General features: G+C 47.3%; 1 protein-coding gene across 1 annotated transcript in view; it reads right to left on the reverse strand.

The window, feature by feature from the left end:
• PARP1 (poly(ADP-ribose) polymerase 1) overlaps nucleotides 1-17,980 on the reverse strand; it is a 461,510-nt gene that overhangs the window by 30,581 nt on the left and 412,949 nt on the right. Inside the window, exons 21-22 of the mRNA XM_086926179.1 lie at nucleotides 13,696-13,757; nucleotides 13,001-13,115 (exon numbers count right to left, since the gene is read on the reverse strand). Of these exons, the coding sequence (XP_086782305.1) occupies nucleotides 13,001-13,115; nucleotides 13,696-13,757 (177 nt within the window). The remainder of the gene's footprint in view (nucleotides 1-13,000; nucleotides 13,116-13,695; nucleotides 13,758-17,980) is intronic.

Consider the following 17,980-nt stretch of genomic DNA (forward strand, 5'->3'; position numbering starts at 1 on the left):
TTTTATCAGTCAATTTTTCCCGCTACTGTAGGTTAGAGACTCTCTTTGGTCTGTTTAGAGAAAGTGTACGGTACAACACACCTGCCAGGTTTGTCGGAGAACTCCCGCGTGTCTGTAGTTCTTTTAGTCCCCCTTTTGTGTCAATGATGCCTAAGCTCCATTCTGTGTGTGCATTGCTGCTATGGGGCTGGTCTGGTCTTATGAATTGGTTTTTAATGAGAGCAGGCAGTTGTTAGTGTTTACAACTGCTAATTGCTGCTAAGCACCAGTCCTGTAGGACGCGTGATAATTTGTTTGTATGAAGCGTGGTATGTTGTAGCCACTCGTCCATATGTTAAACTTATCACTATAATATCACGTAATTATCCCCGCGTTTCATCTTTGATCTTCTCTTTGTAAATACACGCATGTGAGGTTAAAAATGTTTTTTTTTTTAGACACATGGCCAAGGCTGCAGGCGCCGCCTCTAACCAAAGCTTACTGCACAGTCACGTTAGTGGTATTTCTATAGTGCTTTCAATTATTCCCACGCTGCTGTAGTGCTTTGTCCATCTGACACCCACTCCTGTGGGACTAGAACAGCCGTTGTTTGGTAGTGTCTGTCGCTTGTGTGTGGTTAGAACAGAAGAGAGGCTTTTAGTCTTCAGGCCTTGTTTATGTCATTTACCCTGAAAGTAAAATGTGTCTGTTCTAGAAGAGTGATTGTGTCTGTTGTGTATGTGTGAGTGTGAAGGGAGAATTTCCATCGCAACCAAGCTTCTTATAAATAGCTTTGTCATGTTACTTTCCTGTTCCCACCCCCTCCCGTCGGCCGTGTTCTCCATCCCCCCACCCCTTTCCCGTTGTCGTGTTCCCGTTCTCTTTGGTCCCACCCCGCTCCCGCTGCCCTTCCTGTTTACAATGGTCTCCATTGCCCCCCCCCCCCTCCCCCCCCTTCCCAGTTTACACCACTTTTGGAATCAAGAATTTTCTATGTGTAGACAAAATGTGCACGGGCGCGTGCATGGCGGCGTGTGAACAGAAGTGAAGCCTGGCGGTCTGTGGGGCCGGGGTTCGTGCTGGAGCACGGTGGGGTTTTGAGGGCCTTTTTTTTTGCTTTCGCTCGTGCCTTCGCAGTGCGTGAAGCGGTCCTGCTGACTCACCTGTCTCACCTTCGATGCCTACGTCGTCTGTCTGTGAGCTGTGCCACCGCCTGGGGGAGCTACAAAAGGGGTGGAGTCTGACCTGCGGGGGTGAGGGGATAAACCATTACCCATATGTTTAAGATGCCCTTCTCTGCGGGGTCTGGGTGACTTAAGAGTGCACCCAACACTTCTGTTATTTGAAGCTTGTCATATAACAACAGCTTTCTGTCTCATTGGAGAGTCAGGCCAGTGAGAGCCTTGGGGACGTTTACACCACCTTTTGGGAATCATAAATTTTCATTGTAAACACAAGACGCCTGGGCTATAGAGCAATCTGGTCGTGCCCAAAGTGCAGGCATTACATGTAAGTGCATGTACTGGATTTTTGATTCCAGTACGACCCTAATTATCAACTTGCTCTCGTGATCTGGGAGACAGCATTGTGTGTAAAAAAGACAGCAGTGTGTGAGAAACAGCAGCGTGTAGAAGAGAGACAGCAGTGTGAGAGACAGCATAAGTGTGTTCTAGGGAGAGGCAGCAGTGTGAGAGACAGGAGTGTGAGAGAGACAGGAGTTTGAGAGAGACAGGAGTTTGAGAGAGACAGCATTGTGTGCAAGAAAGACAGCAGTGTGTGAAACAGCAGTGTGTGTGAGAGAGACAGAAGTGTGAGGGACAGCATATGTGTGTTCTAGGGAGATACAGCAGTGTGAGAGACATTTTAATTATGTTTTGGTTTTTTAAACAAATAAAACTCATTGTTATTTGCAATGTCAATAGCTCGAACTCGCGCAAATATGCGACCTATTGCATTGCAAATGCAATAGGTCTCGCAGTTGCGAGAGATTAAGCTATTGGCATTGTAAATGACAATGCCATTTATTTATCTGTTTTCAAAACCAACACATAAATAAAAAAATTGTCATTTACAATGCCAATAGCTCAAACTTTTGCAAAGGCGAGACCGTTGCATTGTAAATGCTTGTTCTATTCTGGGGTTGATTACCCGTGCCCTGGCTGTATCCTTAAATATGTCAGGTGCATGTTTCAGACATGGGAAGTGTTTTGACACTTTTTTCTGATGTAGGGAAGGTGTCAAACAAGAAGTCTTCCTCAATAGGGTCGTTATGCATATCCACTTTGTGGAACTGTGCAGCCCTGTCTATGAGTTGATTAAAAACTACGGTGTCATCAGTAGGTGACAGCTTAGGAGGACATATCAGGGATGGGATGGGTGTTGTAAGGGTCAGTTGGCTCTTCCCATGGTTCCTCTTGTGGTTCAGGGTCCTGTGGGAAGTCATATTGAGGCTGTGGCTCATCCCCTGTGTTACCTTCATCGTCCCCGTGATGAGAAGGAGAATAAGGAGTGTATGGATTAAAAGGAGAAGTAGGCATGATAGGTTGAAAAGGAATGAAGGGTCTAGAAGGAGAAGTCCCAAAGTCCTTTTTCTTCAGTGGAATAGGGGACTGAGGTTCAAAGTCCAAAGGCCTCTTTTTTCTATGCAGGATGGTAACTTTACCAGTCTCGGGGTTAATATACATTTTTGCTTGGTCGTCAGAGGGATCTGGGTGGAAGAGTTCTTCCTCAACAGTCCTGGGTTGAGTTTTTGACGACTTTTGGTTTAGCAGCCGATTTTTTCGGCTCGGGCCCTTTTTTCGGGTCGACCGTGACTTTCGTGTCGACGCGTTTTTTGTGCTCCGTAGGCTTCTTTGGGGGAGTGTCCTCTTCCGAGTCGATGTTCCTGTTAGGATCGACTGGAGTTGTTTTTTTTTGGATGAGTGTCCTTTTCCGAGTCAATTGTCTTTTTTTGGATCGACTGGTGTTTTTGGAGCCGGTGTCTTTGGGCTGATAGGTCTTTCTGGCTTCGACGCGGGCGTAGGTACGGTGCCTTTTGCCGGGTCGACGGATTTTGGTGCCGAAGGCTTGTTCGGGTCGGCGACCTTCTTTGGTTCAGCGCCTTTTGGTTGCGTGGCCTTGTTCGGGTCGACAACCACGTTTGGCTCGACAAGTTTGGGCTGCACGGCCTTTTTGGGGTCGACAGTCTTTTTCGGCTCGACGCTCTTTGGCGGTTCGGCCGTTTGCGGATCGACGCCCTTCGGGTCGACGATCTTCTTTGGCTCTGGAACCGTCTTTGGGATGATGTTACTGGGCCCTGGGGTTTCGGAAGGTTTCGGAGCCGAGCCGGATGGCGGGGCAAGCAACATTTTTTTAGGATCTTGGCTAAGGCCCTTTGGCGATGCCTTGACCGGAGCCGTTAACGGTGTAGATGGTGTCGGGGGCAGGGTACTCACGATTTGCCCCGGTGGGATGTCGTCATCGGAGTCCGAGTAGTCCTCTACGGTGACGATCTCTAAGTCCGATCTGGCGCTTCTTGTAGATCTTGGTCATCATCGAAGATGTTGTCCGGGTCGGGTGCCTGTCGCTGCATTTCTTGCCTGGCGGCACGTCGGTTCCGAATAGTTTTCTTGGATCGAAAATGTGCGCAGGCCGGACAGCTTTCCTCCTTATGGTCTGGGGAAAGGCACTTGTTGCATACTGAGTGCTTATCAGTGTGTGGGAACTTGGAGTGGCATTGTGGGCACCTTTTAAATGGGCTTCTTTCCATCGACGGTCGGCTCACGTGGCGTCGAAAAAAGGCCCAACGGTAGAGATGGAAGGCTGGATCGAGTAGAGAGGTACCGAGCGAGAACAATACCGTCGAATCGAAGGCCTTTTGGCCTTTAGAAAAGTTTTGATTTTGATTCCAAAGTTGGAGTATAGGAGTTTGCATCCGAACCCAATGGCGGAAAAAAACAATCTGAGGATGGAGAGGATGCCCATGCGCACTGTAGTCCAGGGGAGGAGTCACCTATCTTGTGATACTTCAAAGACTCTTCCAAGACAACAAGGGCAATCATCCGGACCCAACACTAGGCGGCGATCTATAAACAAGATATGAATTCAGCAGCCCACATGCCTCAAACATAATCTTCCTTGTGGAGGACATGCTGATCCACCTTATGAAAGGTTGCCACCCATTAGTTTACCTCATAGTAGGCCATGGTGTCTTTCGGTAGAAAAGCTCTCACGGATTGATGATTCAAATCTGGGTTTCCCAGGGGGTCAATGTTCTAGTCATTCAAAGGGTCATAATTTGGGGGCTCTGGATGAAATGGAGCCTCATAGGGCCTGCAGGGCCAAATGGGGCGACAGTCCAATACGAGGAATGGGGGAATTCCTCAATCTGGTGCAAAGGGAGGGGGTGTTCGAAGAGGTGGAGGGGGAGGAGAAAGTGTTTACGGAACAGGTTGAGGTGGACTGTAGGGGAGAGGGCTGGTGGCACTGTCCCTATGTATGCTGAGCATATGTGATGTAGGGGGCTCCCAGCACTGTTGGGGCCGTTGTGGAGTATAAGCAAGCTATTGCCCAGAGTTGCAGAGTGGGACCCATGATTAGAATAGGCACTGAGGCGAGAATTATCAGGTCCGAGGAAATTGAGCCCAAGACCCGCCAAGGCAGGAATTGAACCCGGGTCCTGGACCAGACCTCTGCATCAGGGTCTGGCGCTCTAACCATTGAGCCACAATTCTCCACAGATGGTGGCTTCAATGCTGGCAAAAGGGACCTCTGCTTTGAAGGGCCTGGAGCCTTGAGGAGTTTTGTGCTCAAACAGCTGCGGAGGCACGATGCCTGCAGAAAGAGGCCTTGTGAGCTATGAAGTAGCTGTTAGTTCCCCTCTTCTTCCTCCTTGTCTGAAAACTGCCTCTGGACTAGGCAATAGGGTAGAATGCCTAAAGGACTTGCAATTTCACCCTCCTCTATGTCAAGCTGCACTTCTTTACAGAATATATAGGGGCACTCACAGAGGATTGCACCTTTTGATGTTCCCAAAGCCTTTAGGAGCCTTTTTCGAAGAAGTAGTAAGGCAGGCCTCATATGTAGTGTCGACTTGGTCAAGGGAGAGGTAGAGGTTACAAACCCATGTTCATAGCACTACAGGTACTTTGTATGGCATTGTAGACAGTTCTTGAAAGGTATCCATTCTGAGTCGATTCTTTAGGAAGGAGTGGTCAGAAGAGGGCCAGATGATGGTCGGTATTCGAGGGATGCTGTCAAAATTGTCAACAAGCCCCCCCCCCCCTCCTAAGTATTAATATCAGATTTGACCGTTTTCACACCATAAAAAAGTTGCAAATCTACTCTCAGAGCCCAGCTACTTCTTCAGTCACTGACTGCATCTTTGGCTTTTGCTACATCTTTGCTACACAAAAATACATACTGTAGGAAACTGCCCCCCCCCCCACCTTTTGCCTGGGATTTCTTGCAACTTTCACTAAAGTTCACTGGGTTCCTGCTAACCAGGACCCCGGTGCCAATTTTCTTTCCCTAAAATAAGACAACTGGTCAATTGATTCTAAACTGATCAAGCCTTTGGCACACACTTTTGTGCCAAGTCCCCTACAGCAGCCCCAAGTCAGAGTGCATTATATTACATGTAAGTACATATCTACATGAGCAGGTATGCCCCTGTGCTGTCTAGGTCAATTACTAGATAGTACAAGTGAAAAGGGATGCCATCTTAAGTATATGTACTGGGCACGGGTCATTACGAGTTCCCCAGCTACAGGATGGCTTTACTGAAAACTATGGTGTTTGGTATCAAACACCATATCTTAATAAATCTATACTGATGCTAGTAGTGGATTTATTAAAACATGCACCCAGAGGGCAACTTAGAGGAGCCCCCTAAAACCCTACTAGCCTCTTAGTGGGTTGGCTGACTGGTATCAAAAAGGCTGCCACCACAGATATGATTCTGACCCCCTGAGGCCAGAAACAATGCCTGCTCTGGAGGAATGTGTTCACACCTCCAACAGGATGCTTAGTGATTTAGCATTGTCAAGGCCAGGAACTTCCAAGTCGACGTGCCTCAAAGCCCCTGCTGCCTTTGATATGCGACCCCGGCTTCCCCTAGACCTGGGAGATGCCACCTCCTGCCCTGAGGCCCATTTGGCACCAGAAAAGGTAGTAAATTTGCTATGCAAGCAGGCATGTTGCACTATCAGGCCAGTCCCAACCCTAAGGGGGGCTGCCTGATGTACTCCACGAAAGAAGGGTTCCACCATCTTCATTTTTGCGGAATTAGGAATTCTGGGACAGATTTATGCCCACTTTTTCACAGGAAGAGGTCATATAGGGGGCGCAGTGACCCACAAGGGTAAGTTGCCTATTGGATACTTCCGTTCACTCAGCATCCCCAAATTCGGTACTTAAGTGGCCCCCTGATACCAGGAAAGAAGATTCATCTGACTCACGAAGGACAAAGAAGAGCAGAAGAATTGTGGACTTGTGACAAACCATGCCTGCCAGCTCCTGTTTCAACAATTGCAAAGACCCGACTCGTGCTGCAGTTGTGCATCACCAGAAGCCTTCGAGGGCTGCCAGCACTTCGCCAACCCATCATCCTCTCCCTTGTAGTGAAGGAGGCACTCGCCTGCAGGCACAAAAGATGACATCTGGTAGACCGATCTTCTGACCACCAGGTCCTCCAATGCAACAGCCATCCAAGAAGAGATCACTGTGCTCCAGGAAGTCATATCTGTCTCCCACGGAGTCTGGAGATGCCAGAACACCCAGGAGCAGCCCTACACCAATACCCGAGGTACTGGAGTCTGCTGCAAGCACCAAGACTTGTTTGTGTTCAGTCCAAACACAACCGCTGCCAAAACCGACATGCACGTAAGGGACTTCACCAGAGGCCAGCTCCACGCCAAAAGTCGTCCTGCTGTGTTTCTTCTCCCTCTTCTGCAGGTGCACCAAGCACCATGGGAGCCTCAGAGTCAACAAACTGCCCGACAAAACACCTATGCACCCAATACCCCCAGCCAGAGTCCATTGAAACAAAAGGTGTCTCTCAAGCCCTGAAATCCTCAAGAGTAGAACCCCTTTTTGGGCTGGACTAGTCCCCCAGTCACTGGTCACCTTAAGTCCAGAATAACAGTCCTGTAAGTCATTTACAAGTGACCCTATGCAGTGAATGTTTCTCCCATAAGATAACATTAGTGCGTTCGAATATCATGCCTCAATTCTAACAGCTGTAATTTTCTATTGTAAAATTGATAAAGTCTAAAGTACGTACCCAATTACGAAGTTCTTGGTGTTAAAAATTATATACACAATCCAAATGTGGGAAGCTGCTCTCTACATAGTACACCAAAATGAGATGAGGTACACTGTGCAGAGTCCAGGCAACCCTTACAGGTTTATCGGGGTTAAAGTTATAATCCCAAATGGTCTCTTTTGTGGTAGTGTGGGTGAACAGTGAGGCATATCAGAGCAAAGTGTTAAGCATTTACTGTGCAAGCAGAGTCAGTAAGTGAGACAAACACTCAAAAAACAAATCCAACACCAATTTATAAATATAACAGATTTGTATTTGAATTTAGACACCAAGTTATTCGTAATTGGGTAAGTACTTTTCGAGTTATCAGATTTTAAGTCACAACAAAATACACTTAAACTGTAGACTTCAAGCGGTAATGTTATCCTATGGGGATAAACATATACGGCCTTAGGTCACTTAGCAACAACTTACAGGACTGTTCTCCAGGACTTAAGGGAAGTATGGAGTAAGGTCCAAGGCAGCACCAACAGGTCACCGTGGGAATCAATGGGGTGCCTGGGTGCAGAGGTGTGTTTGGGTGTCAAGTGTCCCGTTCACTTCAATGGGAAACAGTTCTGTGGAAAAGAGGTTGCAAGAGGGGGCTGGGGAGGAAATATGGATGAACCCAAAGGAGGGATCAGGTCTTGAGGGTCTTGGGAATGCAGAGACACCATCAGACCACTCAAATCTGGGCTTGGGGGCTCGTGTGCAGTGGTGCTTTAGTCAGCAGGGCCATGCTGCTGAAAACTCTCATGGTTCTCAGTCCCCGCAAAAAAGAGGCTGCAGGCGGTGACTGGGGGAACAGTCAGGCCGAACTAAAGTGTGGGTTCAGCTTTTGAAGGTCTCAGGACACCGTTGGCAAAGTCGCCTCCCTTGGACTCGGGCTGTGAGGGATGCTTTGAAGTGTCTGGTCGCAGCAGTCAGAGAAACACTCAAGGTCTTGGTGACCTGGTGAAAAGGGGAAACAGGGCAGCTGGGCCGCTGTCAGTGCTGGCCCTGTGGATCCGACGTCCCTCGACGGTAGGTCTAGCTTTGTGCTGTTGGAGTCCGATTGGACTACCAACAAGCCTTGGTTGCTGCAATTGCTCCGGTACCCAGAGTATTAGTGTCGGGCATCTCCAAACGTGACAAGGAGACAATCTGACTACCATGAGCATGAATACCTTCTCCTGTCACGCTGCTCCTAAGTTGAGCCTGATGGCTAGCAACATGGTTGACTGGCAGCAAATGCTTTGCGGTGCCTGCAGGTCCTCTGCTCCGAGCAAGATGTTGCTGGCAAACTGAAGTTGCTCCTCCACAGCTTTGGGAGGTGACACAGCTTTTTGGACACGCCGGGTCCATGCAATTGTCGAGGTCCAGCAGCTAGGCAGGGTTGTGTGTCAAGTGATGGTGAACTCCTCAGTTCTCGGGCCCTGGACTCTTCTTTGTCATTCAAGCAGACTAATCTGATTTCATGGTGTCAGGAGCCACCTAACTACTCAATTTAGGGGTGTTAAGGGGAGTGAGGGATAGTAGCCAATGGCCTGCTTATTCCTGGGGTCACTATGCCCCATAGATGACTACTTCCTGTGAGGAGTGGGTATCACCCAGTTCCAGAGTTCCAAATTCCGCTACACACAAAATGGTGCAATTCCTTTTTTCGTGTTGACTACAGGCTGCCCACCCTAGAGGTGTGTCCAGCCAGGCAGTGCAACACGCCTCCTGACTATCTATTTTCACCCCTGTCCTGGTGCCACATGGGCCTCAGGGCAGGAGGTGGCTTCTCCCAGCTCTGGGGGAATGCAGAGATCACATATCAAAGGTGGAAGAGGCGTTGAAGCCTCTGGCCTTGCTACGCTGATTTGCAAGCCATTCTGTTGGAGGAGGTGTACACGACTCCTGCCAAAGAAGGCATTGTTACTGACCTCAGAGCGGGGCTCTCACCTCCCAGGGAGTCAGACGCGTGTCTGTGGTGGCAGGCTGGTATGCACCAGTTAGCTAGCACACTAGAGGACTAGTAAGGTTCAGAGGTACCTCCAAGGTACCCTTTGGGTACATACATTAATAAATCCATCACTGGAATCTGTGTGGGTTTATTAATGCGAGGTGTTGGATACCACACACCATGGGTTTCAGTGAAGCCATTTTGTAGCTGGGTAATTCGTTTTGACTAGTGCCCAGTAAGATGTCTTCCCTCTTCACTTGCAATGTCTAGTAACAGAACTAGACACCACAGTCTCCTGTCTGCTCAGCCAGAGATGTCATCCCATAAAATATAATGCATCCTGCCTTAGGGCACAAAGGCCTGCTTGTAGGGGTGACTTGCATATATTAAATGCAGAGACTTTGGCATGACATACAGAGTATGCGATGTCACGTTTTCAATAATGGTTTGCACCATTTCATCCAGCCTGCAATAGCAGTCTGTGTAAAATTTGCATGTGGGTCCCTTAGGGTGGCTTAAGATACGCTGCAGCCTTTAGGGACCCTCTTTAGTACCCATGCCCTAGGTACCAGGGGTACCATTTATCAGGGACTTACAGGGGTGCTAAAGTCCTTGGCCAAGGGTAAAACAATCAGACATAACTTTGTTTTAAGAAAAGAGCACTGGCACGGAGGTCTGGTTAGCAGGCCACAGTGCACTGTTGGAGTCGAAAACCAACATCTAGTAGCTAAAATGGGGGCAAAAAGTGTGTGTGTGTGTTGGGGGCGGGGGTTATGAAACAAAAATTCAGTTTCCTACAACAAACAAACCTTGTATAGGAAATACTAGGTATAGTCCGTACTCTTTCATATCCACATGGACCCACTAGCCAACACTGTGCAAACTTTCGGAATTAGCATCTCATACACTGACAACACAACTTTCCCTCTCCATGGACAACACCAGCACCCAAGAAAAGTTCATCCAGTGCACTTCAGAATTCGCCATCTGGATAAAGCTCAACTGCCGCAAACTCAACTCAGACAAGACCACGTTAGTACTCTTCAGGAGCGAACAGACTCTCATGGTCCACAGACTGCTGGTCATTAGAACTGGGTCCCATTCCAACGACTTCCAGCCAAGTCAGGAACCTGGAATCGTGGTCAACAACAAACTAGTGAAGGCAGGCCAAGTCAAATCAATCACCCTCTCCTGCTTCCACACCCTCAAGATTCTCAAGAAAATCTTCAGTTGGCTGCCACGCCCAAGCATTCATCACCAGCAAAGCTAGACTACCGAAATGCACTACACGGTGGAATCCCCACCTCACTAACCAAGTGGCTCCAGACCTTTCCAGAACATAGCAGACTCACTCTTACCTTCCTCCACATCTTCCCCCACAAGCACTATACAAACTAGACTCCAACAACCTGGACAAATGCATCAGCTTCCACACCTCCACCAGGCACCTCTGCTCTGCAAACCTCCTGTTCACTACTGTCCCCAGCTTCCAAAGTTTCAACACCAATGGCCCACCTTCCTGTTCTTGGCTCCTAAAGCCTGTAAAGAACAGCTCCTTCACATTAAGGAAGCCAGTACAGTCTCAGAATTTAGAAAGAAACTGAAAGCTTGGCACTGCATACAGCAAGCATGCACTTAAACTCAATCAGCGCCAAGATACCCCCTGAGTGAGATGAGCACTTTACATGCACACTTAACATAATATGTAAGGACAGTTTAAATCGCAAAGTGTACAGAATCTGATCAAAATATACTCTTCTGTACTAACTGGTCATGTGAATTTCTCGCTGCATTCTTAGCCAAATATTCACATATGGAAACAGGCCAAAGCAAGAAAACGGGCCTTCACTTTGTGGAATATTTACATTCTTAATGGACAATGAATGCTTAAATTATTCCTCATGTCTGACATTTCTTTTCAGAGTAAAATGTTTTGCCTTTTCCTAACCCTTGCATAGGTCTGCAAATTTGTGATTTTGTGGCCATCCCAAGAAAAGTATTACCACCGCTGCGTTTCAATATGCTCTTAGGAAACGTCACATTTCTGATGAGGTGGTTGAACTCAATTTTGAGAATTCTACATAGATAGCCACAATTCTAGAAATTATGCTGATGGGTTAGCATCTCATCCTTCAGGTACAGCCATTTTCCAACAGCTGTATTCCTCTCTTGTTGATGGCTTTGTGGTTTCCTTGTTAAGTATTTAGATCCCCAAGATTTCTAACTTTTGCTTTTGTTGATTGAGTGTTCAGAACTTTTAAGCACAGAGAATGAAAATAATTCCTCCAAATAACTATTTCATGATTATTTGGATTACTATCAGTGTTTGGGCTTTGGGCAAGATCACATATTTACAAAAATTCCTTAATGATCAGTCCAACATTAAGTGGTGTTTCCTTGGTGTAATGGTAAAGAAAGGAACAGTGGATTTGTTTTTGTTCAGCTCTCCCACCTTCCTAGTGCAGAGGGACCCTCTGCAGGGCAGTGAGGTGACCTCATACAGACAAGTACTGCTGAACAGTAGATATCAGTTTCACTGTGTCTTCTTCAGAGGAAAAGCAAATCCAAACAGACCTCAGTTGTCACAACCCTGGGTGCTTGTGCTAGGCTTTGCTACTGCCCTGACATGCATTATCTTTCTGAATGAACCTGTGGTCAATATGCAACCATTATCAGCAAGAAACGAATTCCATGGGATGGTGGACACTTAAATTCCAACTGTTTTCCTGGTACTAAACAGACATGTCACTGCTCAAATAATTAAATCATCTGCAATTATGCGAGGTGTGTGGATCGATAATGCACAGCAAACGTAAACCCATATCTAAACAGTAACGCTCTAGGTATATGAATGGTTGGATCAAGTATAGCCTCATAAAAGTGGATGAATGTAAACCAGGAACTTTTGGGCTAAAAATGTACTCAACTACCCAGAGGCGTTCAACCACAGCGATGTTTTCTTTTCTTTCCCGCATCGAAGATGTTTGATATATAAGGGCCACTAGCATGTACAGGATGTCTACCACCTTACAACATGCACCTCACTAATCATGTGATACTTAGCATTGGTTGCTTGAGCTAATATGTATTTTGCAAAACCCCAATACTGCTGGTCAAAGCTGATGTCTTACTGGAGGTACTGGTGTTGTGGCGAAATGAAAGGGTAAGGCGGTTATATCAGTAGCTTCATTTTGTTTCCCACTACCCACTGGGTATACTATCAGGGAGCTTATTTACAGATTCAGCCAAACCAGTAAAATCAGAGTTGAAAGTCTTCAGACAATGCCTGTGGGATGCCCTGTAGCATTTTGTATCCCACTACTAAACTGTCCTCAGTGAGTACTACATCTACTCAACATCACCACTTCCTTCTATGTATGATTTCAGTATTTAAATTGTAATTAAATTCAATATATGCCTGCTTAGCACATTAGGGGAACTCATTTATTACTCGCTGAGTCAAAGATTAGTACACTAGCATCTTGAGCTGCTTTCAGGGCACAAGAACTCTGCCCCTCAGACTCACCCAGCCCAATGAACTACCCTGCACTGATGCATTGCTCTGCATTGCATTTTTCCATTGAAGTCCTGCTCTTAGTACCGATTTATCAGCAGATATTTCTATAAAGCATCTCTAAACAGCTGATCATATTTGCACCTAATACTTCAGTGGCAAAGTTGATTTTCTAATTTCAACAGGGCTAAGATGCATCTTTGGGAAAAAAACTCTAACAAACATAATTTCATTAGTATTACCCATTTAAACTACCTTCTGTCGAATGCTTTAAATAGCAACTGATTATGAAGGATACTCGTTGTACAACAAGCTGGTGTCATGGATTCCCGTTGGAGTACCACATCCCAAAGGAACCACTGCACCGTCAAGCTCTGCATTGGCTGTAGGGTCAGGGGCAGTCTGCCCTAAACCTAGAAAGAAAGACACAGAAGGTACAGGTTAAAAAATAGATGACCATACTTTGACGCCATATTAAAACACACGATCATCAAGCCAGTGAAGGAATAGGTCTCATGTGTTAAAGGCATTTCTTCCATGGACCTTACAATCACTGAATTGTACACTTAAAATTCTAATGTTTGTTAACATGCTTGTTGAACCCTTCAGATCATGTGCCTTTTTAAGCTGTGAGTGAAAAACAGAACATAAAAGCAAAGGCCACAAAATAGGGATTATCTAAAAAGTTGTAAAATTTAACATATGGAGATAAGTAAAAACAGGGGAGATCCAACTTATTTTTTCTTTTTAACAGCGGTCTGTGAATTTAGTTAACGAACCAGGTTATTAGGTATTAAGTTTTTGTTTGTCATCCTAAACCAGAACGGGAGGGTACAGGAAGCAGACGTAGGAATAATGGGGTAGGTTCATAGCTGTTCACATTCTGAAAGCTCGGCTGATACAGAGAGTGCCAGATCAGCTGCTCCTACACACTCATACTAAATTCCAGATTGCATTCTGCATCACATTCTTTGTCACTTGAGTGTCACATACCTTTCACGCTGTGTTTGCCCTTGGGTAATTTTGTTATATTGGCAGCTCCTTTCAATTCATGCCTAAAGTTAAAGTAAAATACACACTTTTAATCAGTATAAATGTACTTTCAATTAGTAGCTTTAATGAAGATGCTTACCTTCAGTTACACCCTCTCTTGCATACTCAGATTAGGCACCTTATGACTACACCCAGGTGCCAGACTGGATCTGGAGATTTTTCTCAACACTGCTCTGGCATGGCAGCAGGTGGTGTCATATTAACAGCAAATAAGCACCACCGATGTACACTGGTGTCAATTTCTTTCTTGACTCAGTCCACGGCTTGGGACCGAAGTCCAATAACTGAACAGTTATGACAGTGTGCAGATCTCTAGATTGGGACCAATTTATCAATAGGAAAAAAGAGCGGGGAAGTGGGAGAGGGGTGAGGCATCCACTTATAGAGTATCTACCAGAAAGAGCACTCCAGCATGCAAGTAAATTGTTGTACTTAATCCTAACCTTGAGAATAGATACCAAAGCAGTACCGCCCAATGTGGTGGGGCTTGTGGAATGACTTGAACCAAAAGGTCCTGCAAGACCGAAAGGGTAAAGTGTCTCTCACAAAACATCTGGCAAACAAGACAGTAGTACTTCATGAACATATGGACTGAGACACACGTTGTAATCTGACAGATGCCCGGGGCAGCTACTCCATGTGCCAATGTATTGGTAGCAGCCTCTGTCCTGATTAAATGAGCCCTCAGACTTTCCAGTGGGTGCTTTTTGGACAATGCATAGCAGAGTTAATACAGAGGACAATCCACATTGATGTGTTTCATTTCTGCACTGTCTTACCCATGTTTGCTCCAGAGAACCCCACAAAGAGCTGACACCCATGGTTCTTGGTGCGATCAATGTAAAATCTCAAAGTTCTTCTGAGATCCGAACAACAGAGTTTCTCAACTTTCATGAGGTGAGGGGGAGGAGTCCTGACTTTTGGCAGAATTTTTTAATTTTGTCCACAACACAAGTTTACCCAGGAATGTTAATGTTACCACAACTTGTAAAGTGCAACATCTGCCCCAGCAAAGGGGCATCCCGGCGCTGACAGCACGTTCGGATGGAGCAGGTGAAAGGGCTACACTGCAGGAAACAGGTGTGTTTTAATGGTCTTCCTGAATTCTAGGTAGTGGTTGAGGCCCCGGATGTGAGCAGGAAGAGAGTTCCACAGGAAAGCCGCCCTACTGCAGAAGTAGCGGCCTCCAGCCCAGACTCTCCTTGTCCGGGGAACCACCACCAGGGGTTGACCCTGTGAGTGGAGATGAAATGAGGGAACATAAGGCCAAAACAGGTTGGCCAGGATGCTAGGGGTGGTGAGTTTCAGGGCTTTGAAAGTGATGCAGAGCGCCTTGAATTCAATTCCCCTAGCCACAGGCAACCAGTGAAGCCGAAGAATGGTGTCTGATACCGGGCCAAGAATGGTTCTTGCCGCTGCGTTCTGTGCCCTCTGTAGCCTCAGAATTTCAGCCTTATTGGACCCCAGATACACAGAGCAGGCATAGTCCAATCTTGACATTATTGATGCCTGAATGATGATCTGACTTGTGGGTGCATCAAAGAGACCCAATGGGGGTCTGAGCCCACGCAGTAGCCCGCAGCAGGTCCCTGCCACATTTTTCGTTTGAACGCAGAAACTAAGAGACAAGTCTAGCCACACCCCCAGATTTTTTATGACCTGCGTGGGAGGGGGGCACTACCAAGGCTTGCAGGTCACCAGAGTTCACTCCACTGACCATGGTCCTTCCCCACCAGGAATACCTCTGACTTGCTGGCATTCATCTGTAGGCTGAAGATGTTTGATATATAAGGGCCACTAGCATGTACACGATGTCTGCCACCTTACAACATGCACCTCACTAATCATGTGATACTTAGCATTGGTTGCTTGAGCTAATATGTATTTTGCAAAACCCCAATACTGCTGGTCAAAGCTGATGTCTTACTAGAGGCACCAGTGTTGTGGCGAAATGAAAGGGTAAGGCGGTTATATCAGTAGCTTCATTTTGTTTCCCACTACCCACTGGGTATACTATCAGGGAGCTTATTTACAGATTCAGCCAAACCAGTAAAATCAGAGTTGAAAGTCTTCAGACCATGCCTGTGGGATGCCCTGTAGCATTTTGTATCCCACTACTATACTGTCCTCAGTGAGTACTACATCTACTCAACATCACCACTTACTTCTATGTATGATTTCAGTATTTAAATTGTAATTAAATTCAATATATGCCTATTTAGCACATCAGGGTAACTCATTTATTACTCGCTGAGTCTGAGGGCTCATTTAATCAGGACAGAGGCTGCTACCAATACATTGGCACATGGAGTAGCTACCCCGGGCATTCAGCTGGAGGCAGTTGGTGGTCAGCTGGAGGCAGTTGGTGGTCATCCACTCGGCGACTGCCTCCAGATCGCCCTGAAACTTAAGGGTGTCCTGCTCGGTGTCGTTCGAGAGCGCCACCACCAGCTGAGTATCGTCGGCGCAGCTCTTAGTCACTGCAGCCAGGAGTTGGACGTAGAGATGAAATAATAGGGGGCTGAGGGAGGAACCGTCTGGTGCCCCTTGTTTGATGGGGTGTACGCCTGAGGCATAAGGAGGGACTGTTTCCACAAACAACCTCTCACGAAGGAACGAGGTAAGCCACTCCAAGGCCGATCCAGTAATTCCCGCCTCCTCCAGGCATTGCAGCAGAATGGCATCGGAACACAGTGTCAAACGCAGCACTGAGATCCAGTAGAATCAGTTCTGACGTTCGCCCAGCATCTAGTGCTGACCAGAGATGTTCTGTCACAGCAAGGAGAGCAGACTCAGTGCTGTGGCCTGATCGAAAGCCATTCTGGGAGTGGTCCAGCGTGTTGTTCAAGGTCAGGAAGTCTGACAGGAGGGAGTTCACATAAGCCTCAGTGATCTTTGCGGCCCAAGGGAGCAGGGAAATAGGGCAATAGTTTTCCGGTTTGGCCGGGTCCAGCGAGGGTTTTTTGAGCAGGGATATCACCTTGGCCTGTTTCCATTCCCTGGGCACAGTTGCCGTGGGGAGGGACCGGTTTATCACCTGCCCCAAGGAAGATATGATTGCAGGAACCTCTTTCCTAAATTGATCTGGTTTAAGAGTGTCTGCAGGGGAACTGTAACCAGGTGACTGGTAACCCAGAACAGAACAAGGAATCGGACTGGTGGTCTTTTAATGACGAGGACTTCATTGATCCTTCCTCACAGGACGAGCGCTGTTCCTGGCGAACACTTCCCGAAGATATGCAGGCCGGCCCCTTTAACTGGCAGAATATCCCGGAGGAAGGTTCCGCCCACCGTGACGTTTCCTTCATCACATTGGATAAAATGCCGGAACAACCAGAGTCGGCGTGTGACGTCACCGGACTTGGAGTGAGCCGAGCGGAGGAAGACCGAAGAACCGGAGGAGAGACGAACACCAAGCCAGGAAGAGAAGCAGACGAATCAGGGGAAGGAGACGCGCTGCTTTCCGAAGAAGACGAGCCAGGAGGCCAACGGGACCGCGCTGCGCCGTGCCACACTCCCGAGGGAGGAGTGTGGCTCAGACAGGTATGGGACAGGTTTTCGAGCTGGGTGGGACGCCGGGGAATCTTCCCGCGTTAATTTGAAACCCTGCTCCTTAATTGTCCTGCACATCCCCATACCCTATAAAACTACCCTTCCTCACTTCACTACTAAACGCGGTAAAGCCTGCACAAAGAGGTGTCCCTCACTCCCTGGTACCCTGTAAACATAGTTAGAGGACGGGAAATTAATTGGTCCTTTTATTTTGTTTTCTGTCTCCCGGAACCACGAAGAGAGAGATCCTTGGGGGGAGAAGCGCCCGGACTCGTACAGACTTTGGGAAAGAGCAACTACACCAGTCGGCACCACGGATACTGCCGAGTTTGCCAAAGAGAGACTGACATCCCTGCAGCTCATCTGCAGGGATTGGAGGACAGGCATCCAAGGTATTAGCCCTTTGACAACACTGCGCTACCTGCAGGTAGATAGATGCAGTCGGAAAGGACTTCTAGATGTTGTCCACCTTCCTACCAAAGAAGGTGGCACTGCTCATTGGACTTGATAGTAGGCCCTGCAGCGGCCTGCAGAGATTTAAGGCTAAAGAGTACACAGAATACGCTCTTTGCCAGATGGTCACTCTTGTGGATTTGATTGGCATAGAATGCTGCTCGCGACAATTGAATGGCCTGGTGGTACCTTTTAATCGCCACCCGGTGGATATCATTCG

This window comes from Lissotriton vulgaris, chromosome 6 (genome assembly GCF_964263255.1).
Source record: "Lissotriton vulgaris chromosome 6, aLisVul1.2, whole genome shotgun sequence".
Classification (NCBI taxonomy): Eukaryota; Metazoa; Chordata; class Amphibia; order Caudata; family Salamandridae; genus Lissotriton; species Lissotriton vulgaris.